Source organism: Triticum aestivum, chromosome 4A, assembly GCF_018294505.1.
Source record: "Triticum aestivum cultivar Chinese Spring chromosome 4A, IWGSC CS RefSeq v2.1, whole genome shotgun sequence".
In the NCBI taxonomy this organism is placed as follows: domain Eukaryota; kingdom Viridiplantae; phylum Streptophyta; class Magnoliopsida; order Poales; family Poaceae; genus Triticum; species Triticum aestivum.
In genome coordinates this window covers 596,737,765-596,763,545 of record NC_057803.1, presented here as the reverse complement: position 1 = coordinate 596,763,545, position 25,781 = coordinate 596,737,765, and the positions used below count along the sequence as shown (strand labels likewise).

General features: G+C 42.8%; 1 protein-coding gene and 1 non-coding gene across 2 annotated transcripts; both read left to right on the top strand.

Annotated features, from left to right (window-relative positions):
• The first annotated feature begins 19,994 nt into the window (after nucleotides 1-19,994).
• Nucleotides 19,995-20,065, top strand: TRNAG-GCC (transfer RNA glycine (anticodon GCC)). The gene has a single exon. It is a non-coding gene; the product is annotated as a tRNA-Gly (tRNA).
• Nucleotides 20,066-22,979: 2,914 nt separating this feature from the next.
• Nucleotides 22,980-25,202, top strand: LOC123083987 (serine carboxypeptidase 1). Its single transcript, XM_044505818.1, has 6 exons — nucleotides 22,980-23,385; nucleotides 23,521-23,628; nucleotides 23,858-24,384; nucleotides 24,481-24,590; nucleotides 24,772-24,861; nucleotides 24,944-25,202. The coding sequence occupies exons 1-6, from the start codon at nucleotides 22,980-22,982 to the stop codon at nucleotides 25,200-25,202; spliced, it is 1,500 nt and encodes a 499-aa protein (XP_044361753.1).
• The last annotated feature ends 579 nt before the right edge of the window (nucleotides 25,203-25,781 follow it).

The window sequence follows — 25,781 nt, the reverse complement described above, 5'->3', positions numbered from 1 at the left end:
CCACCCTAGTGGGCCCCGTGTTGCTCCACCGACGTACTTCTTCCTCCTATATATACCCACGTACCCCCAAACGATCAGATACGGAGCCAAAAACCTAATTCCACCACCACAACTTTCTGTATCCATGAGATCCCATCTTGGGGCCTATTCCGGAGCTCCGCCGGAGGGGGCATCGATCACAGAGGGCGTCTACATCATCATCCAATCCACTCCGATGAAGTGTGATTAGTTTACTTTAGACCTACGGGTCCATAGTTAGTAGCTAGATGGCTTCTTTTCTCTTTTTGGATCTCAATACAATGTTCTCCCCCTCTCTCGTGGAGATCTATTCGATGTAATCTTCTTTTTGCGGTGTGTTTGTTGAGACCGATGAATTGTGGGTTTATGATCCAGTCTATCTATGAATAATATTTGAATCTTCTCTGAATTCTTTTATGTATGATTGGTTATCTTTGGAAGTCTCTTCGAATTATCAGTTTGGTTTGGCCTACTAGATTGGTTTTTCTTGCCATGGGAGAAGTACTTAGCTTTGGGTTCGATCTTGCGGTGTCCTTTCCCAGTGACAGAAGGGGCAGCAAGGCACGTATTGTATTGTTGCCATCAAGGATAACAAGATGGTTTTTTTATCATATTGCATGAAACTATCCCTCTACATCATGTCATCTTGCTTAAGGCGTTACTCTGTTTTTAACTTAATACTCTAGATGCATGCTAGATAGCGGTCGATGAGTGGAGTAATAGTAGTAGATGCAGGCACAAGTCGGTCTACTTGTCTCGGACGTGATGCCTATATACATGATTATACCTAGATATTCTCATAACTATGCTCAATTCTGTCAATTGCTCAACAGTAATTTGTTCACCCACCGTAGAATACTTATACTCTTGAGAGAAGCCACTAGTGAAACCTATGGCCCCCGGATCTCTTTCTCATCATATTAATCTCCATCACTTTATTATTGCTTTGATTTTTTTACTTTGCCTTTTACTTTTCACTTTGCATCTCTATACCAAAAATACCAAAAATATTATTTATCATCTCTATCAGATCTCACTTTCGTAAGTGACTGTGAAGGGATTGACAACCCCTAAACGTGTTGGTTGCGTTGAGCTATTGTTTTTGTGTAGGTACGAGGGACTCGCGTGTAGCCTCCTACTAGATTGATACCTTGGTTCTCAAAAACTGAGGGAAATACTTACGCTACTTTGCTGCATCATCCTATCCTCTTCGGGGAAATCCAACGCAGTGCTCAAGAGGTAGCAAGAAGAATTTCTGGCGCCGTTACCGGGGAGTCTGCGCAAAAGTCAACATACCAAGTACCCATCACAATCCCTATCTCCCGCATTACATTATTTGCCATTTGCCTCTCATTTTCCTCTCCCCCACTTCACCCTTGCCATTTTATTCGCCCTCTCTCTCTATCCTCCCTCTCTTTCTCTATTTGCCTCTTTTTGCCCGTTTGCCTTTTGTTTGCTCGTGTGTTGGATTGCTTGTTTGTCGCGATGGCTCAAGATAATACTAAATTGTGTGACTTCACCAATACCAACAATAATGATTTCCTTAGCACTCCGATTGCTCCTCTTACCGATGCTGAATCTTGTGAAATTAATGCTGCTTGGCTGAATCTTGTCATGAAAGATCCGTTCTCCGGCCTTCCTAGTGAAGATGCCGCTACCCATCTTAATAGCTTCGTTGATTTGTGTGACATGCAAAAGAAGAAAGATGTCGATAATGATATTGTTAACTTGAATCTATTTCCTTTTTCGCTTAGAGATCGTGCTAAAGCTTGGTTTTCGTCTTTGCCTAAAAATAGTATTGATTCATGAAACAAGTGCAAAGATGCTTTTATCTCTAAGTATTTTCCTCCAGCTAAGATCATCTCTCTTAGAAACGATATTATGAACTTTAAGCAACTTGATCATGAACATGTTGCACGAGCTTGGGAGAGAATGAAATTAATGATACGTAATTGCCCTACTCATGGTTTAAATTTGTGGATGATTATACAAAATTTTTACGCCGGATTGAATTTTGCTTCTAGAAATCTTTTGGATTCGTCCGCGGGAGGCACTTTTATGGAAATCACCTTAGGAGAAGCTACTAAACTCCTAGATAATATTATGGTTAATTATTCTCAATGGCATACTGAAAGATCTACTAATAAAAAGGTGCATGCGATAGAAGAAATTAATGTTTTGAGTGGAAAGATGGATGAACTTATGAAATTATTTGCTAATAAGAGTGTTTATTCTGATCCTAATGATATGCCCTTGTCTACTTTGATTGAGAATAATAATGAATCTATGGATGTGAATTTTGTTGGTAGGAACAATTTTGGTAACAACGCGTATAGAGGAAATTTCAATCCTAGGCCTTATCCTAGTAATCCCTCTAATAATTATGGTAATTCCTACAACAATTCTTATGGAAATTATAATAATATGCCCTCTAATTTTGAATCTAATATTAAAGAATTTATTTCTTCGCAAAAGAATTTTAATGCTATGATTGAAGAAAAATTGCTTAAGATTGATGATTTGGCTAGGAACGTTGATAGAATTTCTCTTGATGTTCATTCTTTAAAGCTTAGATCTATTCCTCCTAAGCATGATATCAATGAGTCTCTCAAAGCCATGAGAATTTCCATTGATAAGTGCAAGGAAAGAACCGCTCGGACGCGTGCTATGAAAGATTCCTTTATTAAAGCGTGTTCTTCTAGTTCCTATGAAAATAATGACGAAGATCTAAAAGTTATTGATGTGTCCTCTATTAAATTTTTGTTTTGCAATATTAATCTTGATAATGATGGGACTGAATATGATCCACCTTTACCTAGAAGGCGTTCTAAAAATTCGGAGTATTTAGATCTTGATGGTGAAATTGATAAAAGTGGGATTAAAAGAAATAAAACCCTAGATGATGCTAAACCCACTATATTGGATTTCAAGGAATTTAATTATGAAAATTGCTCTTTGATTGATTGTATTTGCAATCCATGCTAAATTCTCCTCATGCTTATAATCAAAATAAAGCCTTTACCGAACATATCGTTTATGCCTTGATGCAATCTTATGAAGAAACACTTGAGTTGAAAGTTTCTATCCCTAGAAAAATTTATGATGAGTGGGAACCTACTATTAAAATTAAAATTAAAGATTATGAGTTTTATGCTTTGTGTGATTTGGGTGCTAGTGTCTACTATTCCCAATACTTTGTGTGATTTGCTAGATTTCCATGATTTTGATGATTGCTCTCTAAAACTGCATCTTGTGGATTCCACTATTAAGAAACCTATGGGAATAATTAATGATGTTCTTATTGTTGCAAATAGGAATTATGTGCCCGTAGATTTTATCATTCTTGATATAGATTGCAATCCTTCTTGCCCTATTATTCTCGGTAGACCTTTCCTTAGAACGGTTGGTGCAATTATTGATATGAAGGAACGGAATATTAGATTCCAATTTACATTAAAAAAGGGCATGGAACACTTCCCTAGAAAGAAAATAAAATTACCTTATGAATCTATCATAAGAGCCACTTATGGATCGCCTACCAAATATGGCAATACCTAGATCTATTCTTGCTTGTTATGCCTAGCTAGGGGCGTTAAACGATAGCGCTTGTTGGGAGGCAACCCAATTTTATTTTTATTCCTTGCTTTCTGCTCCTGTTTAGTAATAAATAAATTATTTAGACTCTGTTTTGTTTGTGTTTTTGTGTTTAATTAGTGTTTGTGCCAATTAGAACCGTTGGGAAGACTTGGGGAAAGTCTTGTTGAACTTGCTGTAAAGAACAGAAACTTTAGAGCTTACGAGAACTGCTGTCATTTTTATTTGGAAAGTGCTATTTAGTTAATTCTTTTTGAAGATGATACATAGATAAATTCCTCACGTCCATAAATTTATTTAAGAATTTTTGGGGTTCCATATCTTGCACTAGCTACAGATTACTACAGACTGTTCTGTTTTTGACAGATTCTGTTTTTCGTGTGTTGTTTGCTTATTTTGATGAATCTATGGCTAGTAAAATAATTTATAATCCATAGAGAAGTTGTAATACAGTAGGTATAACACCCATATAAATAAAGAATGAGTTCATTACAGTACCTTGAAGTGGTCTTTTGTTTTCTTTCGCTAACGGAGCTCACGAGATTTTCTACTTTAAGTTTTGTGTTGTGAAGTTTTCAAGTTTTGGGTAAAGATTTGATGGATTATGGAACAAGGAGTGGCAAGAGCCTAAGCTTGGGGATGCCCATGGCACCCCCAAGATAATCTAAGGACACCTAAAAGCCAAAGCTTGGAGATGCCCCGGAAGGCATCCCCTCTTTCGTCTACTTCTATCGGTAACTTTACTTGGAGCTATATTTTTATTCACCACATGATATGTGTTTTGCTTGGAGCGTCTTTTATGATTTGAGTCTTTGCTTGTTAGTCTACCACAATCATCCTTGCTGTACACACCTTTTGAGAGAGCCATACATAATTTGTAATTTGATAGAATACTCTATGTGCTTCACTTATATCTTTTGAGCTCTATAGTTTTACTCTAGTGCTTCACTTATATCTTTTGAGTTATGTAATTTTGCTCTAGTGCTTCACTTATATCTTTTGAGTTATATAATTTTGCTCTAGTGCTTCACTTATATCTTTTAGATCACGGTGGTGGATTTTTTTATAGAAACTATTGATCTCTCATGCTTCACTTAGATTATTTTGAGAGTCTTAATAACATGGTAATTTGCTTAAAATCCTAATACGCTTGGTATGAAAGATTAATAATAAAACTTTCTTATGAGTGTGTTGAATACTAAGAGAAGTTTGATGCTTGATGATTGTTTTGAGATATGGAGGTAATAATATCAAAGTCATGCTAGTTGAGTAGTTGTGAAATTGAGAAATACTTGTATTGAGGTTTGCAAGTCCCGTAGCATGCACGTATGGTAAACGTTATGCAACAAATTTGAAACATGAGGTGTTATTTTATTGTCTTCCTTATGAGTGGCGGTCGGGGACGAGCGATGGTCTTTTCCTACCAATCTATCCCCCTAGGAGCATGCATGTAGTACCGAGGTTTTTGATGACTTGTAGATTTTTGCAATAAGTATGTGAGTTCTTTATGACTAATGTTGAGTCCATGGATTATACGCACTCTCAACCTTCCATCCTTATTAGCCTCTTCGGTACCATGCATTGCCCTTTCTCACATTGAGAGTTGGCGCAAACTTCACCGGTGCATCCAAACCCCGTGATATGATACGCTCTTTCACACATAAACCTCCTTATATCTTCCTCAAAACAGCCACCATACCTACCTATTATGGCATTTCCATAGCCATTCTGAGATATATTGCCATGCAACTTTCCATCATTCTGTTCATCATGACACATTCATCATTGTCATATTGCTTAGCATGATCATGTAGTTGACATAGTATTTGTGGCAAAGCCACCGTTCATAATTCTTCCATACTAGCTTGTCTCTCTTGATTCATTGCATATCCCGGTACACCGCCGGAGGCATTCATATAGAGTCATCTTTGTTCTAGTATCGAGTTGTAATCATTGAGTTGTAAATAAATAGAAATGTGATGATCATCATTATTAGAGCATTGTCCCAAGTGAGGAATAAAAAAAGAGAAAGGCCATAAAAAAAGAGAAGGCCCCCCAAAAAAGAGAAAGGCCATAAAAAAGAGAAGGCCCAAAAAAATGATGAGAGAAAAAGAGAGAAGGGACAATGTTACTATCCTTTTACCACACTTGTGCTTCAAAGTAGCACCATGATCTTCATAGTAGAGAGTCTCTCATGTTATCACTTTCATATACTAGTGGGAATTTTTCATTATAGAACTTGGCTTGTATATTCCAACAATGGGCCTCCTCAAGTGCCCTAGGTCTTCGTGAGCAAGCAAGTTGGATGCACACCCACTAGTTTCTTTTGTTGAGCTTTCATACATTTATAGCTCTAGTGCATCCGTTGCATGGAAATCCCTACTCCTTGCATTAACATCAATCGGTGGGCATCTCCATAGCCCATTGATTAGCCTCGTTGATGTGAGACTTCCTCCTTTTTTGTCTTCTCCACATAACCCCCTCATTATATTCTATTCCACCTATAGTGATATGTCCATGGCTCGCGCTCATATATTGCATGAAAGTTTATAGATTTGAGATTACTAAAGTATGAAACAATTGCTTGGCTTGTCATCAGGGTTGTGCATGATGATAGCATTCTTGTGTGACGAAAATGAAACATGACTAAACCATATGATTTTGTAGGGATGAACTTTCTTTGGCCATGTTATTTTGAGAAGACATAATTGCTTAGTTAGTATGCTTGAAGTATTATCATTTTTATGTCAATATGAACTTTTGTCTTGAATCTTTCGGATCTGAATATTCATACCACAATTAAGAAGAATTACATTAAAATTATGCCAAGTAGCACTCCGCATCAAAAAATCTGTTTTTATCATTTACCTAGTCGAGGACAAGAAGGAATTAAGTTTGGGGATGCTTGATACGTCTCCAACGTGTTGGAAATATGCCCTAGAGGCAGTAATAAAATGATTATTATATTTCCTTGTTCATGATAATTGTCTATTATTCATTCTATAATTGTATTATCCGGAAATCGTAATACATGTGTGAATACATAGACCACAATGTGTCCCTAGTGAGCCTCTAGTTGACTAGCTCGTTGATCAACAGATAGTCATGGTTTCCTGGCTATGGACATGGGGATGTCATTGATAACGGGATCACATCATTAGGAGAACGATGTGATGGACAAGACCCAAACCTAAGCATAGCACAAAGATCATGTAAGTTCGTTTTGTGAGAGCTTTTCTAATGTCAAGTATCATTTCCTTAGACCATGAGATTGTGCAACTCCCGGATACCGTAGGAGTGCTTTGGGTGTATCAAACGTCACAACATAACTGGGTGGCTATAAAGGTGCACTACGGGTATCTCTGAAAGTGTCTGTTGGGTTGGCACGAATCGAGACTGGGATTTGTCATTCGTATGACGGAGAGGTATCTCTGGGCCCACTCGGTAATGCATCATCATAATAAGCTCAATGTGACCAAAGGGTTGGTCACGGGATCATGCATTACAGTACGAGTAAAGTGACTTGCCGGTAACGAGATTGAACAAGGTATTGGGATACCGACGATCGAGTCTCGGGCAAGTAACATACCGATTGACAAAGGGAATTGAATACGGGATTGATTAAGTCCTCGACATCGTGGTTCATCCGATGAGATCATCGAGGAGTATGTTGGAGCCAACATGGGTATCCAGATTCTGCTGTTGGTTATTGACCGGAGAGGCGTCTCGGTCATGTCTGCATGTCTCTCGAACCCATAGGGTCTACACACTTAAGGTTCGGTGACGCTAGGGTTGTAGAGATATTAGTATGCAGTAACCCGAAAGTTGTTCGGAGTCCCTGATGAGATCCCGGACGTCACGAGGAGTTCTGGAATGGTCCGGAGGTAAAGATTTATATATAGGAAGTCCAGTTTCGGCCAGCGGGAAGGTTTTGGGGGTTACCGATATTGTACCGGGACCACCGGAAGGGTCCCGGGGGTCCACCAGAGGGGGCCACCTATCCCGGAGGTCCCCATGGGCTGAAGTGGCATGGGAACCAGCCCCTGATGGGCTGGTGTGCCCCACCCAAGGGCCCAAGGCGCCTAGGGTTGGAAACCCTAGGGGGCCGTTGCCCCCCGAGGGAGCATGCGCCCCCTGGTTGGAAACCCTAAGGGGGCCGTTGCCCCCAGGGGCCGCCGCCCCCCCTTTTAGATGGGATCTCCAAGGGGGCATGCGCCCCCCTAGCCCCTATATATAGTGGAAGGGAGGGAGGGCAGCCGCACCTTGCTCTTGGCGCCTCCCTCTCCCTCCGTAACACCTCTCCTCCCCGCTTGTGCTTGGCGAAGCCCTGTCGGGATCCTGCTGCATCCACCACCACGCCGTCGTGCTGCTGGATCTTCATCAACCTCTCCTTCCCCCTTGCTGGATCAAGAAGGAGGAGACGTCTTCCCAACCGTACGTGTGTTGAATGCGGAGGTGTTGTCCGTTCGGCCCTTGGTCATCGGTGATTTGGATCACGGCGAGTACGACTCCATCATCCCCGTTCACTTGAACGCTTCCGCTCGCGATCTACAAGGGTATGTAGATGCACTCCTATTCCCCTCGTTGCTAGAATACTCCATAGATTGATCTTGGTGATGCGTAGATTTTTTTTAATTTCTGCTACGATCCCCAACAGTGGCATCATGAGCTAGGTCTATGCGTAGTTACTATGCACGAGTAGAACACAAAGTAGTTGTGGGCGTCGATATTGTCAATTTGCTTGCCGTTACTAGTTTTATCTTGATTCAGCGGCATCGTGGGATAAAGTGGCCCGGACCAACCTTACACGTACGCTTACGTGAGACCGGTTCCACCGACTGACATGCACTAGTTGCATAAGGTGGCTGTTGGGTGTCTGTCTCTCCCACTTTAGTCGGATCGGATTCGATGAACAGGGTCCTTATGAATGGTAAATAGAAATTGGCAATTCACGTTGTGGTTTTGGCGTAGGTAAGAAACGTTCTTGCTAGAAACCTATAGCAGCCACGTAAAAACTTGCAACAACAATTAGAGGACGTCTAACTTGTTTTTGCAGCAAGTGTTTTGTGATGTGATATGGCCAAAGGTTGTGATGAATGATGAATGATATATGTGATGTATGAGATTGATCATGTTCTTGTAATAGGAATCACGACTTGCATGTCGATGAGTATGACAACCGACAGGAGTCATAGGAGTTGTCTTTATTTATTTATGACCTGCGTGTCAACATAAACGTCATGTAATTACTTTACTTTATTGCTAAAGTGTTACCATAGTAGCAGAAGTAATAGATGACGAGACAATTTCAAGAAGACACGATGATGGAGATCATGGTGTCATGCCGGTGACAACGATGATCATGGAGCCCCGAAGATGGAGATCAAAGGAGCAAATGATATTGGCCATATCATGTCACTATTTGATTGCATGTGATGTTTATCATGTTTTACATCTTATTTGCTTAGAACGACGGTAGCTTAAATAAGATGATCCCTCGTAATAATTTCAAGAAAGTGTTCCCCCTAACTGTGCACCGTTGCGAAGGTTCATTGTTTCGAAGCACCACGTGATGATCGGGTGTGATAGATTCTAACGTTCGAATACAACAGGTGTAAGACAGATTTACACACGCAATACACTTAGGTTGACTTGACGAGCCTAGCATGTACAGACATGGCCTCGGAACACAGAAGACCGAAAGGTCGAGCATGAGTCGTATAGAAGATACGATCAACATGAAGATGTTCACCGATGTTGACTAGTCTGTCTCACGTGATGATCGAACACTGCCTAGTTAACTCGGATCATGTTATACTTAGATGACTGGAGGGATGTCTATCTGAGTGGGAGTTCATTTAATAATTTGATTAGATGAACTTAGTTATCATGAACTTAGTCTAAAATCTTTACAATATGTCTTGTAGATCAAATGGCCCACGTTGTCCTCAACTTCAACGCGTTCCTAGAGAAAACCAAGCTGAAAGACGATGGCAGCAACTATACGGACTGGGTCCGGAACCTGAGGATCATCCTCATAGCTGCCAAGAAAGATTATGTCCTAGAAGCACCGCTAGGTGACGCACCCGTCCCACAGAACCAAGACGTTATGAATGCTTGGCAGACACGTGCTGATGATTACTCCCTCGTTCAGTGCGGCATGCTTTACAGCTTAGAACCGGGGCTCCAAAAGCATTTTGAGAGACACGGAGCATATGAGATGTTCGAAGAGCTGAAAATGGTTTTTCAAGCTCATGCCCGGGTCGAGAGATATGAAGTCTCCGACAAGTTCTTCAGCTGTAAGATGGAGGAAAATAGTTCTGTCAGTGAGGACATACTCAAAATGTCTGGGTTGCATAACCACTTGACTCAGCTGGGAGTTAATCTCCCGGATGACGCGGTCATTGACAGAATCCTTCAGTCGCTTCCACCGAGCTACAAGAGCTTTGTGATGAACTTCAATATGCAGGGGATGGAAAAGACCATTCCTGAAGTATTTGCAATGCTGAAATCAGCGGAGGTAGAAGTCAAAAAGGAACATCAAGTGTTGATGGTGAATAAAACCACTAAGTTCAAGAAAGGCAAGGGTAAGAAGAACTTCAAGAAGGACGGCAAGGGAGTTGCCGCGCCCGGTAAGCAAGTTGCCGGGAAGAAGCCAAAGAATGGACCCAAGCCCGAGACTGAGTATTTTTATTGCAAGGGAAGTGGTCACTAGAAGCGGAACTGCCCCAAATACTTAGCGGACAAGAAGGCCGGCATCACGAAAGGTATATGTGATATACATGTAATTGATGTGTACCTTACCAGTACTCGTAGTAGCACCTGGGTATTTGATACCGGTGCGGTTGTTCACATTTGTAACTCAAAGCAGGAGCTGTGGAATAAACGGAGACTGGCGAAGGACGAGGTGACGATGCGCGTCGGGAATGGTTCCAAGGTCGATGTGATCACCGTCGGCACGCTACCTCTACATTTACCTACAGGATTAGTTTTAAACCTCAATAATTGTTATTTAGTGCCAGCTTTGAGCATGAACATTGTATCAGGATCTCGTTTAATACGAGATGGCTACTCATTTAAATCCGAGAATAATGGTTGTCCTATTTATATGAGAGATATGTTTTATGGTCATGCTCCGATGGTGAATGGTTTATTCTTAATGAATCTCGAGCATAATGCTACACATATTCATAGTGTGAATACCAAAAGATGTAAGGTTGATAATGATAGTCCCACATGGCACTGCCGCCTTGGTCACATAGGTGTCAAACGCATGAAGAAGCTCCATGCAGATGGACTTTTAGAGTCTCTTGATTACGAATCATTTGACACGTGCGAACCATGCCTCATGGGTAAGATGACCAAGACTCCGTTCTCAGGAACAATAGAGCGAGCAACCAACTTATTGAAAATCATACATACTGATGTGTGCGGTCCAATGAGTGTTGAGCCTCGCGGTGGCTATCGTTATGTTCTCACCCTCACTAATGACTTGAGTAGATATGGGTATGTCTACTTAATGAAACAAAATCTGAGACCTTTGAAAAGTTCAAGGAATTTCAGAGTGAGGTTGAGAATCAACGTGACAGGAAAATCAAGTTCCTGCGATCAGGTCGTGGGGGAGAATACTTGAGTCATGAATTTGGCACACACTTAAGAAAATGTGGAATAGTTTCACAACTCATGCCGCCTGGAACACCTCAGCGTAATGGTGTGCCCAGACGTCATAATCGCACTCTATTAGATATGGTGCGATGTATGATGTCTCTTACCGATTTACCGCTATCATTTTGGGGCTATGCTTTAGAGACTGCCGCATTCACTTTAAATAGGGCTTCGTCGAAATCCGTTGAGACAACACCGTATGAATTATGGTTTGGGAAGAAACCTAAGCTGTCGTTTCTAAAAGTTTGGGGATGCGATGCTTATGTCAAGAAACTTCAACCTGAAAAGCTCGAACCCAAGTCGGAAAAATGTGTCTTCATAGGATACCCTAAGGAAACCATTGGGTATACCTTCTACCTCAGATCCGAAGGCAAGATCTTCGTTGCCAAGAATGGATCCTTTCTAGAGAAGGAGTTTCTCTCGAAAGAAGTAAGTGGGAGGAAAGTAGAGCTTGATGAAGTACTGCCTCTTGAAGCAGAGAGTAGCGCAGCTCAGGAAAATGTTCCTATGGTGCCTGCACCGATTAGAGAGGAAGTTAATGATGATGATCAAGATACTTCAGATCAAGCTCCTACTGAACTTCGTAGGTCCACAAGGACACGTTCCGCACCAGAGTGGTACGGCAACCCTGTCTTGGAAATCATGTTGTTAGACAACGGTGAACCTTCGAACTATGAAGAAGCGATGGCGGGCCCGGATTCCAACAAATGGCTAGAAGCCATGAAATCTAAGATAGAATCCATGTATGAAAACAAAGTATGGACTTTGACTGACTTGCCCGAAGATCGGCGAGCCATAGAAAATAAATGGATCTTTAAGAAGAAGACAGACGCGGATGGTAATGTGACCATCTATAAGGCTCGACTTGTCGCTAAGGGTTATCGACAAGTTCAAGGGGTTGACTACGATGAGACTTTCTCACCCGTAGCGAAGCTGAAGTCCGTCCGAATCATGTTAGCAATTGCCGCATCCTATGATTATGAGATATGGCAAATGGACGTCAAAACGGCATTCCTTAATGGCTTTCTTATGGAAGAATTGTATATGATGCAGCCGGAAGGTTTTGTCGATCCTAAGAATGCTAACAAGGTGTGCAAGCTCCAACGCTCAATCTATGGGTTGGTGCAAGCATCTCGGAGTTGGAACATTCGCTTTGATGAGATGGTCAAAGCGTTTGGGTTTATGCAGACTTATGGAGAAGCCTGCTTTTACAAGAAAGTGAGTGGGAGCTCTGTAGCATTTCTCATATTATATGTGGATGACATACTGTTGATGGGAAATGATATAGAATTCTTGGAAAGAATAAAGGCCTATTTGAACAAGTGTTTTTCAATGAAGGACATTGGAGAAGCTGCTTACATATTAGGCATCAAGATCTATAGAGATAGATCGAGACGCCTCATCGGTCTTTCACAAAGTACGTACCTTGACAAGATATTAAAGAAGTTTAATATGGATCAGTCCAAGAAGGGGTTCTTGCTTGTATTGCAAGGTGTACGATTGAGCACGGCTCAATGCCTGACCACGGCAGAAGATATAGAAGAGATGAGTGTCATCCCCTATGCCTCGGCCATAGGGTCTATTATGTATGCCATGCTGTATACCAGACCTAATGTAAACCTTGCCGTAAGTTTGGTAGGTAGGTACCAAAGTAATCCCGGCAAGGAACACTGGACAGCGGTCAAAAACATCCTGAAGTACCTGAAAAGGACCAAGGATATGTTTCTCGTTTATGGAGGTGGCGAAGAGCTCGTCGTAAAGGGTTACGTCGACGCTAGCTTCGACACAGATCTGGATGACTCTAAGTCACAAACCGGATACGTGTATATTTTGAATGGTGGGGCAGTAAGCTAGTGCAGTTGCAAGCAAAGCGTCATGGCGGGATCTACATGTGAAGCAGAATACATGGCAGCCTCGGAGGCAGCACAAGAAGCAATCTGGGTGAAGGAGTTCATCACCGACCTAGGAGTCATACCCAATGCGTCGGGGCTGATGACTCTCTTCTGTGACAACACTGGAGCTATTTCCCTTGCCAAGGCGCCTAGGGTTGGAAACCCTAGGGTTGGAAACCCTAGGGTTGGAAACCCTAGGGGGCCGTTGCCCCCCGAGGGGGCATGCGCCCCCTGGTTGGAAACCCTAAGGGGGCCGTTGCCCCCAGGGGCCGCCGCCCCCCCTTTTAGATGGGATCTCCAAGGGGGCATGCGCCCCACCTAGCCCCTATATATAGTGGAAGGGAGGGAGGGCAGCCGCACCTTGCTCTTGGCGCCTTCCTCTCCCTCCGTAACACCTCTCCTCCTCGCTTGTGCTTGGCGAAGCCCTGCCGGGATCCTGTTGCATCCACCACCACACCATCGTGCTGTTGGATCTTCATCAACCTCTCCTTCCCCCTTGCTGGATCAAGAAGGAGGAGACGTCTTTCCAACCGTACGTGTGTTGAACGCGGAGGTGCTGTCCGTTCGGCACTTGGTCATCGGTGATTTGGATCACGGTGAGTACGACTCCATCATCCCCGTTCACTTGAACGCTTCCGCTCGCGATCTACAAGGGTATGTAGATGCACTCCTATTCCCCTCGTTGCTAGAATACTCCATAGATTGATCTTGGTGATGCGTAGAATTTTTTTAATTTCTGCTACGATCCCCAACACAACGTATCTATAATTTTTGATTGCTCCATGCTATATTATCTACTGTTTTGGACATTATTGGGCTTTATTATCCACATTTATATTATTTTTGGGACTAACCTATTAACCGGAGGCCTAGCCCAGAATTGCTGTTTTTTGCCTGTTTTAGGGTTTCGAAGAAAAGGAATATCAAACGGAATCCAAACGGAATGAAACCTTCGGGAACGTGATTTTCTCACCGAATACAACTCAGAAGACTTGGACCCTACATCAAGCCAATTAACAGGAGGCCACGAGGTAGGGGGCGCGCCTGCCCCCCCCCCAGGCGCGACCTCCACCCTTGTGGCCCCCCTGTTGCTCCACCGACGTACTTCTTCCTCCTATATATACCCACGTACCCCAAAACGATCAGATACGGAGCCAAAACCTAATTCCACCGCTGCAACTTTCTGTATACACGAGATCCCATCTTGGGGCCTGTTCCGGAGCTCCGCCGGAGGGGGCATCAATCACGGAGGGCTTCTACATCATCTTCCAAGCCCCTCTGATGAAGTGTGAGTAGTTTACTTCAGACCTACGGGTCCATAGTTAGTAGCTAGATGGCTTCTTCTCTCTTTTTGGATCTCAATACAATGTTCTCCCCCTCTCTCGTGGAGATCTATTCGATGTAATCTTCTTTTTGTGGTGTGTTTGTTGAGACCGATGAATTGTGGGTTTATTATCCAGTCTATCTATGAATAATATTTGAATCTTCTCTGAATTCTTTTATGTATGATTGGTTATCTTTGCAAGTCTCTTCGAATTATCAGTTTGGTTTGTCCTACTAGATTGGTTTTTCTTGCCATGGGAAAAGTGCTTAGCTTTGGGTTCGATCTTGCGGTGTCCTTTCCCAGTGACAGAAGGGGCAGCAAGGCACGTATTGTATTGTTGCCATCGAGGATAACAAGATGGGTTTTTTTTTATCATATTACATGAAACTATCCCTCTACATCATGTCATCTTGCTTAAGGAGTTACTCTATTTTTAACTTAATACTCTAGATGCATGCTGGATAGCGGTCGATGAGTGGAGTAATAGTAGTAGATGCAGGCAGGAGTCAGTCTACTTGTCTGGACGTGATGCCTATATACATGATCATACCTAGATATTCTCATAACTATGCTCAATTCTCGCAATTGCTCAATAGTAATTTGTTCACCCACCGTAGAATACTTATACTCTTGAGAGAAGCCACTAGTAAAACCTATGGCCCCCGGGTCTCTTTCTCATCATATTAATCTCCATCACTTTATTATTACTTTGCTTTTTTACTTTGCCTTTTACTTTTCACTTTGCATCTCTATACCAAAAATATTATTTATCATCTCTATCAGATCTCACTTTCATAAGTGACCGTGAAGGGATTGACAACCCCTAAGCGCGTTGGTTGCGTTGAGCTATTGTTTTTGTGTAGGTACGAGGGACTCGCGCGTAGCCTCCTACTAGATTGATACCTTGGTTCTCAAAAACTGAGGGAAATACTTACGCTACTTTGCTGCATCATCCTCTCCTTTTCGGGGAAATCCAACGCAGTGCTCAAGAGGTAGCAGATATACATAACTTATTTAAAGCCGGAAGTCATACCTCATACTTTTGATGCATCTGCTTCACCATATCGATTTCAAGATCACGGCTGAAGTGTACTTGGTTGAGGTAGCCAGACAGAATTTCACTGTTGCTCAATTGGGCATAGTGAGAGACATCAAACCTCACTTTCTGCCTCTCAATAACCTCTTGCTTGGCGGAGTGCTTGGCCAAGATGGTTGGATTTCCCGGTTCTGTAAAGCCGGTGCCAGTGATCAGAACGTCATCAGTATGAGTGTCTGACGGCTTCTTTGAACATTGATCCACCTAAAAGCCCTGGCTGTTTTGGCGGCTTCATGGTCATACTTTGCCTTCCAAAATTCAGATTTAGCCTGTGAAAGACAGTAAAATTTGGTTAGTACAATATCTGACTAATGAGATAAAAGTAAAGTAAATTCAGAGGCTCATGCTCGGCGGCGTGTTAAGTGTGCAGAAAGGGTTCAGACCCACTTTACTGCAGTCTTTTGTATCTTCATTTAGAAGATTTTTGGTCATTTTAGTAATTGCATCATCTATTAAACGCAAGGGGCTGTGGCGTAATGGATCCTTTACACCGCCTTTGTAAGTACACATTAAGCCGGGTCGGCGGCTCAAGGGTATGATCTGCCACGAGACCCAGCACCGGACCAAATCAATGCCAGTTAGTCCGTTTCCCAGCAGCGCCTTGACCTTCACAATTATGGGGCAAGCTTTTTACGTTCAACGCCTGAGAGCTTTTCTGGAAGGTTATGCTTTGGGTCAAGACGTTCAATACGATAACCCGACAATGGATTCTCATCAGCCGGAGAGGTATCCTTGCAGTAAAACCATGTCTGGTTCCAATCCTTGGGGTGACTCAGGAGGCGGGCATAAGGGAAGATGGAGTCTCTTCTTTGTTGGATGGAGATTCCGCCAAGTTCCAAGCTATGCCCGTTTGTATACTCATTTTGGCGGTTCAAATAGAAAAATTCCCTGAAGAGTTTGACATTGGGCTCCATTTGAAGGTATACTTCACAGAAGACTTGAAAGTTGAAAATGTTTGACACGGAATTGGGTCCAATGTCTTGCGGGTGGAGTTGAAAGAAGTGCAGAACGTCTCGAAAAAACTTAGAGCCGGGTGGTGAGAAGCCCCGGTTCATATGGTCAGTGAAAACAATGACCTCACCATCCTTCGGTTGAGGTCTTTCTTCATCCGGTTTGGGGGCGCGATAATGCATGACGTTCTTTGCTGGCAAATACCCGACTTTAATAAAATCCTGGAGAGTGCCTTCGGTGACAATGGAAGGAAACCAATTGCATGAAGTGGTTGTTTTTGGCGGGAACAAAGAAGCCTGAAAAAGAAGAAAGGTTGGCATGTTTAAGTTAATACATTCTTTCAAACCAGAAGTAAAAGATGCAGTATATAATCAGAATGGCGGCTTAGATGGGGCCTAATGATATATGGGTAATTGTAAGCCGGTGATATAAGCCGCCCTGACCAGCACGGATATTTAAAATTTGACAAGAGCAAATTCTACGAAGTGTTGGGACAAACAAGTTTCACAGGTTGAAGTTATAAGATTGGATCTGCATTTGTTCAGAAAAAGGAAATAAAAGCTAAACCTAAGATGGCGGCAACAAAAAAATGGGAGTGCTCAGATGAGATCTATTACAATGAGGATATAGTCTGATATCAAAAAATAAGTGCTAAAACTGTTACCACGCAAGATCTGTGCTATTTTCAGATCAAAACTATGCGATCTAGGACGGAGAAAGGGAAGAACGGTGATGAACACCGACGAACAGAGAAACCCTAACATAGATTTATGAAGAGGAAAGGGGAAGACTTACCGATGCTGATTGACAGAGGAGGAGTGCCGCGGTGTTCTGGTCCATCCAGGGTGATGCGGCGGCCGGAGTTGACGAAGGGGACGAAGGTTGACGGCGGTGGAGCTCGGGCGTACTGGAGCGTCGCGAGGAGGAAGAAGAAGGAGAGAAGGCAAATGGGGAGAATGAAAAGTGAACCCGTGACCCTATTTATAAGGCCGGAAGGATAAGTGGCAGGCGCGGGAATCGAGGAGACATGAAAGTGGATATGTGACGGTGCGGGCGCCTCAATTTTTGGAGGGTCAGTAAAGGAAAAGATTTATTAAAGATTTGGGCCATGTGTAGTATTAATCATAGGTGACGTCACGGCGGGTTACCGCAATTTCCGGAGATGACGTCATGACGGGTAACAATGTTTCACAAGAAGATGAATAAGGGTTTTTCTAAGTGTTGAAGATTGACATAAACAAGTTCAAATCAACCTGGGGCCTAATGTTGGGGATATGACTATTGAATATGACCCGCCCAGGAGGGGCCGGGTTATCCCAATGGTGGTTCATCTAGACAAAGCCCATGAGTATGTGAAGGTGGCGGTTCATGAAGTAGGCATGTTAAAGGGCCCAAACCGAGAGGCGGCTTAAGGCCCATGAGTATAAATCGCCATGTATATGTAACTTGTATTATAAGGCATGTAAGATAAGTCACCGAGCCGGACACGTTTGTATGAGCCGGCCAGGACTCTGTAAACCGCAGGGCGTCAACCCATGTATATAAGGGGACGACCCGACATCAACTTGGGACAAGAAACAACAGACCGAAAGCTAGGCAAAGTGTATTCGCTCCCTGATAATCGAAACCCTAGCATACCATCTCAAACTGGAGTAGGATTTTACCTTCACCGCAAGGGGCTGAACCAGTATAAACTCTCCGTGTCGTTTGTCCCGTTTAACCCCTTTAAGCTAACCTCGTCGCAATGGCTCCACAACAAAGTCCTTCGACGAGGACATCTGTCGTGACAATTCCACGACATAGGGTGTCCGTATCTCGTTTGTCGATGTGGAACTAAATCATGCACTCTGGGTTGTATTTATTAGGAAAAAGAAGCAAAGACTGGGTCTAGTCCTTGGTATTACAGTAGAATTTAGAAAGCCCAAATAATTAGTGGAGTACTATCTCACGCTCCTGGGCGCCACACTCTTGGATGTGTGCTTACCAGTTAAAAAACCAGTAAACATTTACTTTGTTCCACAATTTTTGAAACAAAAGAAGGCATCACTATGTATCAAAGAACACAAGTAAGCAACCAAGGAAACTCGGAAGATCCAGCTTTGCCTAGCCACCTATGACTGGACCAATGATTAACAACAAACACAATCACCACAACCTCAAAAAATGCTTAATTCCTTGGATCATACTATAAGTATTGTGGTTCGCTCGCATTTCATTGATCATTGTAACACTTTGTTTCGGCATGTTTATTCTATTAAGGATGGGCTTATAATGAATGAGTATTACCAATTTACCATGAAAGAGGAGAATATTATAATATTGATCTCGACTCCTAACTAACCAAGAGATAAGGGGGAGTCAATCCCATGTACGCAGCACCATAGGAGGTCCAAACAAATGTATTGGTTTCATTCACTGTTCCTTAGAATCCCACATATAAAAAGAAGGTACTTGCTCCCCTGTAAGTTACCGTTGTGACTAATGACAACGTCGAGCTCTTTTTCCTGCTCGTTACGGTTAAGAATTTTAAAAAGTAAACCGAACTATATTAATTTGTCCTTATAATTTATTCTGCTGGTCACAGTAAGGCAATGGGCAACACATGTAGTCACACATATGCAAAGATCTTTATCTTCTGTTGGACTAATTAGTGTATGCACCAATATGTACTACATATTAGAGCATATGTTAATTAGTCCAACAAAACATTAAGGCATACATGCGAGTACAAGTGATGCTCATGCCTTCTATGACATGAAAAAAAAAATTAGTATGACATATAGTACATACTCCTATATATTAATTAGTCAAACAAAATATTTTGCAAATACTATATCACACTTATACCAATCTGTACTTGTTGAAAACTACTGTAAACACAACGGCAGACAACACAGAAATATGAAAACATCACATATTAGCACGGTATTCTAAGATTTTAGCTAATCCTTGTGCATTATAGCTATCATCTTCCTCTCCAGTTTGAACCTCTCATTCCGAGCCTTCTTCATTTTTATCTTCTCCAACATCAACTTCTCGCTAGCATGCTCCCTAATAACAATTCTTGCCCTCCCCTCCCGTTCTTTGTCAAACCACTTGAAATATGAACATGCCTTGTAATCGTGCAACACACTAGGAGAAGCCTTTGTGGAGTGGATATCGGCCTTCGTCAGCATTGGTTATTCTTGGTGGACTTAGATCAACAAGTCGTACATGAATAAGATTAGGAAAGCTCTGGCAGCGGCAGTAATGATAGGAATGGTTCATGTGCCCTGTGAAGAATAGACGTCCAATTTGTTGTTCACCACTTTCTTTGTGACACGTGCCTAGGACTACAATGGCGTATGTGCACATGTATTAGTTGACCAGCATCGAAACTGAACTGACATGCTGCCTGGTCTTCCGGATGCTAGAAAATCGTCTTATAACAATTTCAAATAAAAGTGTCATCGAGGCACCAGTGGTCTAGTGGTAGAATAGTACCCTGCCACGGTACAGACCCGGGTTCGATTCCCGGCTGGTGCAAACTTTTTTATTTTGTTACGCATGATCTTGTTATACAAATCTATTTTGCTTTATAAACATCAAGATCAGATAAAGAAGGGTAGTGAGAGCGAAATCATGGTATGCTCCGGTAGCTCCCCGACCGATCCAATGGTTTTGTTCCTGCCGCGGTGTACATCACTTTTTTTGGAAGTTCCGTGTAATATCACGGTGGCCTTTCTGTGTGTATTGCGAAATTGTAGTGGTATATTACATAAGTGGTATTTTCTAGTGACATTTTTCATATACTTGGAATTTGGAGCGGTATGTATATGAAGAGAACTCTGTTGAGGGAGACTATTTGGCTATACACCAGGAACTCAGTGGTGTACGTCGGTCGATGGCCTAACAAGCATCAGGAAATGGTTGCCTGCTTGAACTTAACGAAAAAAGGAAAGGTTCATAGAATTTTCTTCTGCTTCCCCTTCCCTCGAGTAAAGGTCAGAGGGCGAAGTAGAAGTACTTTGTTTTGGCTATGCCAAAATCTGTAACACAAGTTGAATTAAGATTGAGCGGTATGAAATCTCGAGCCTTTGTGATCACGTAGAGGCAGGAGAGTAATGAGAGAGAAATCATGGTGTGCTTGTGCTCATTCTTCCGGGTAGCTCCCCGAATTAAGATCGAACGGTTTTGTTCTTGCTGCGGTGTACATCACTTTTTAGTGAGGTTATTTTGATCCGAAAAATATCACAACAGCCTTTCTGTGTGTATTGAGAAATTGTATTGGCATATTTCATAAGTGATATGTTGTAGTGCCATTTTTCATATACTCAGAGTTTGGAGCGACGTGTATCTGAATAAAACTTGGTTGAAGGAGGCAAGGCTATTTTTATATTTTTTTTGCGGGTGCAACGAGGCGAGGCTATTATCTAGCTAAAAAGATAGAAGAAGTAATTACTAGGATTGCACTGGCTGAGATATATCCTTTGAAGTGTGTTCTTGTAATAATAGCCACACTGTATATTCCCTTTTATCGTTATAATGGACGCCTTCTATTAAAGTGTCCCAAAATGCAAGGAATTACATGGATACAATGTCGTGTTCCAATTTAGAATCGAGTTAGTTACCTTCAGAAAGCTTACAGAAACGAACACCCCGTCCATGTCAATATTATAAATGACATCCACCTACACATCTAAACAAGGTTCCTGAGACAAACCATGAGACGTCTACGTTGGCGAATAGTGCTCAGTTAGAACCTAGCCCATTGCCCACCGCCAGTGGCACCCACTTGTCTGTGTCGAGCTTTGACTCCAAAACGTCCACTTGTTGAGTCAATGAAAGAGAGCCGAGAGGGCTTTGTTTATGTAGCCTCACCATTAGCAGTTTCCAGGGACTCAGTGATGGCATGGCAAGACATTTCAACTGCTCTAAATGTCTTGCCATGTCATCATTGTCCTCCTCCTCGTATGTTGTTGCCACATTGTCGTCGTTCCCTGCTTCTTCTTCTTCTTCTTCTTCTTCTTCTTCTTTGTTATTATTGTGTTCCTCTTCTCCCTTGTCATCATCAGTGCTGCAAGCATTGCGATCATCATAGCCTGACGGTTGCTTGATAACATATCTGCGATGGTAGCCATTGTTGTCATGTTGCTACCTAGTGCAAAACTTGAAAACTTCCATTCATAGCCTAACAAGCACTGGGAAGTGATTGCCTTGCTGTCAGACTTGAACTTAAATAAAAAAATGAAAGGTTCATAAATTTTTATTCCCCTTCCCTTTCCCCTAGTAAAGGCCAGTGGTCGAAGTAGAAGTGCCACTTCTTTTTTTAGCTATGCCAAAATCTATAAAAATGAGCTGAATTATGAGATCTCCAACCTTTCACATAGTGTTTGTCTCTAAGGAATGCATCATCAATTATATATCCGCATGATTTTTCCTGGATTAGGCAATCATGCACCATTTCCTTGTTGAAATACAATTCACAGACTGTTTGTGTTGTTCTTCATGGTGGCAATGATGTTGTCGGGGACAAGCTTCATGACAAGCTTTGCATGTCTTATGGAAGACGACTATGTGTAGCACCATGAGCAACATAGAGGCTCATTCGGTTTGGAGGAAATCAAAACATAGGAACTAGGAGTAGTATAGGAATTTGATAGGATGACACTTGCCATTCTAAGGAATTGACTTGCTTCGTTCCTATGTGCAAAATGAGCTTTGAGTGGATGTGTAGTTTCCTTCAAAAACATAGAAAATGAGTAGTATTCCTACGAAATTCCTGTACGCATTTCCTACAAACCGAATGCATATATAGGAAATTTTCCTCCAAAATCCATGTTCCTATGTTTTTCCTACGAAAATCCTCCAAAACGAATGAGGCCTTGGTGGAGAAAGTGTTGTGTAAGAGGAAGCTGTGAAATATGCATTTCCGTGTGTCAGGAAGGCGGGGACGCGGTGCCAGCAACAGTTTGAGGGAGTGAATACATAGTCACCCTCTAGTATGATCCGCGACAGCTAGGGAGCCGCCCATTCTTTTATCTTTTGCACATTACAAAAAGTTACGATCATTTTGTGCAATAAAATAAAATAGAATGAAGTAATGACCAAATTTATTTATTTATTTTACAGAGTTTAATACTACTATTGTTGCTTGCCTATTTACAGCGTTTTGGTACATGAGTGCAATTAAAGCATGATTCTATCATAAAAAATAGCTAGAGAAAGCATGAATTTCGCCATGTGTTAAAGGAATATTATGGCAGTACATTAATGCGGATTTGATCTTGCTCAGATGGCATCCTTGCATACCACTCGAAAAGAAAAGAGAAAATTAACAGAAATTGCTTTGTTTGGTGTCGTTGTACCCTCTTGCTCCCACTCCATGGCCTATAAAAACCATGCGAATTAGACCATCATTTACCCCACAGCACACTTGAATAGTCGATCATCTCAGGAGATGGGGACTATTACTACTGCTGGATTCCACTTTTTATTTCTCATTCCCACAATTGCATTGCACGCCCATGCATCATCTCAGGAGGCCCATCTCACAGAATTCCTCTTATCTAGAAAATCCAGAAGCAGCAGCGGCAACACAATTAGTCATCCTACTTTCCATGGCGGATCAGTTCCCGTAATCACCAATAGCCTCCGAACAGATGAGTACCCCAGCTCCGACCACCGCACTCTAAAGGCGGCCGACAAGATCTCGGCGCTGCCAGGGCAGCCGGACGGCGTCGACTTCGGCCAGTACGCCGGGTACATCACCGTCGACGGCCACAACGGCCGTGCACTCTTCTACTACTTCGTGGAAGCGCCTAGCGACAAGGCGGCGAAGCCACTCCTCCTCTGGCTCAACGGAGGTGAGTAGTAGCTAGTACCGTTGCGAAATGTTGAACAATCTGTTTGGTAAATTTGCCAAAAATTCATTTGCAAACATTTTTTGAAGCAATATATGTAAAAAAATCACAACAGATTGATGTGGAGCATGCATGCAGGGCCTGGATGCTCGTCGCTGGGCTTCGGAGCGATGCGAGAGTTGGGTCCTTTCCGTGTGAACAGAGACAACCAAACCCTCAGTAGGAACAAACATGCCTGGAACAACGGTCAGGGTCCTTTCGTTTTTACCGCACATTAGCTTTGTCTTAACCAAACTTTGATCCAACTTATTTTACAGGTTTTCTTATTAACACCTACTATATCACATCAATAGTATTAGATTCATCACCGTATCTATTTTATATCTGTTATTTTATAAATGTTTGTGTTTCTCTACAAATTTGGCCAGAGTTTGTAAATGTACCTTATGTACCTAAGCACCACCAAAACTTGCAGAGGCAAACATCATCTTCCTGGAATCACCCGCCGGCGTGGGATTCTCCTACTCCAATACGTCTTCTGATTACGACAGGATGGGGGATCCACTAACAGCCGAGGACACCTACACCTTTCTCGTCAATTGGCTTGAAAGGTTCCCCGAGTACAAGGCGCGCGCCCTCTACATCGCCGGGGAGAGCTACGTTGGCCATTACGTGCCCCAGCTCGCCGCCACCATCTTAGCCCACAACAACAACACGGGCGTCATGCTAAATCTCAAGGGCATCTTGGTCGGCAACCCGTTGCTGGACGTTGCGAAGAACAAGAGAAGGCGCTACGAGTACCTGTGGAACCACGGGGTGATCTCCGACGAGGTCTGGGCCGATATCTCCAGCCACTGCAGCTTCAACGGCTCCTCCTATGGTGGTATGTGCCATGAAGCTATTAGTAAATCCTACTATACGCATAGGGACCTCGACATGTACAACATATACTCTCCCACCTGCATCACCAGCGACAACGGCTCCTGCTACTCTAGCAGCCAAGTACGTACAAATATATTTAAAAAAAGACATTCTGATAGATCGAGCTGCATCGTAGCAAGTGTTCTGAAATGTCTCATGATTTTTTTTTTATTTCAGTTACCTGGGTACGATCCGTGCGGTGAAGTGACTACCTTTGCCTACCTGAATCGTCCCGCGGTGCAAAGGGCTCTGCACGCCAGAGAAACGAAATGGCGTGGCTGCAACAGGTACGAACACCTGAGATCAACCTGATGAAATGAGCTATATATATGTGTACACTGGTGTATAATATGATCTTGTTCGATTTCTTGTTGGTGCAGAATCTTTATATATAGGTTTCAAGAACTCGCCAGATATACATGTACACATATGTATAATATGATCTTGTTCAATTTCTTGTTGGTGTAGAATCTTTATAGGTTTCAAGGACTCGCCGGATACCATGGTGCCAACCTTGAAATGGCTAATCGACCACGGCCTGCCCATATGGCTGTTCAGGTAATCCAACACATTCTTCAAAGAAAAAATGACGAACATGCACGCGCCTTGTCGATACTTAAACTGACGAAATGATTTTCAGCGGAGATTTTGACTCTATTTGTCCCTTCACCGGCACGAGGTACACGGTTCGCGACCTCAACCTGTCCGTCATCGAGCCATGGCGTCCATGGACGACCGGCCACGAGGTAGGAGGCTATGTTCAGCAGTACATGGGAGGGTTCACGTTCGCTACCGTGAGAGGAGCAGGACACACGGTCCCGGCCTTGCAACCCGAGAGAGCGCTCATACTGCTCCGGTCCTTTCTCAAAGGGATCCTACCGCCTTACAAGAAGGCGTAGCTTTTGTTATCTGCCTTTGATGTTGTAATCTGATGTCTCATAGCCAAGTTTCATAATCGTGAGAGTACATATGACTGTGATATTTAGCAAAACTGCCACACCTCTACTTCTTTTATTTTAAAGTACAACACGATTCCTCGTCCTTTGACCTCGCCTCTTTCCAAATGACCCCGCAGGCTCGCTCGAGAAACCTGCTTCTTCCGCACATCTCGAGCGCCCATCCCCAAGAAAACTGCCACTTTTTCACATCTATCACATGATTTCTTCTCAGGACAAAGTTACCATGGTATTCGTATGCAAGTTATCGGGCCTGTGTTGCATAACTTACCGTACTATTTACATAGAACGTACCAGGTATTATGCTTCAACAACTTGTCAGGACCGCGATTCTAAGTCACATCGATCTAGCCGGTAACACCTCATATCACATTGCGGCTTCACGCACGGTATCCCCACGGGTGTCGCCTTACCATGGCCCAGGACCGTTTGCGCCTTTTGGCTCACATATATGATAGTGTCGCTAGCATCCATATGACAGAGACCCGGGCCGACATGGCTAGTCGTGAACCCAAAGCGGCG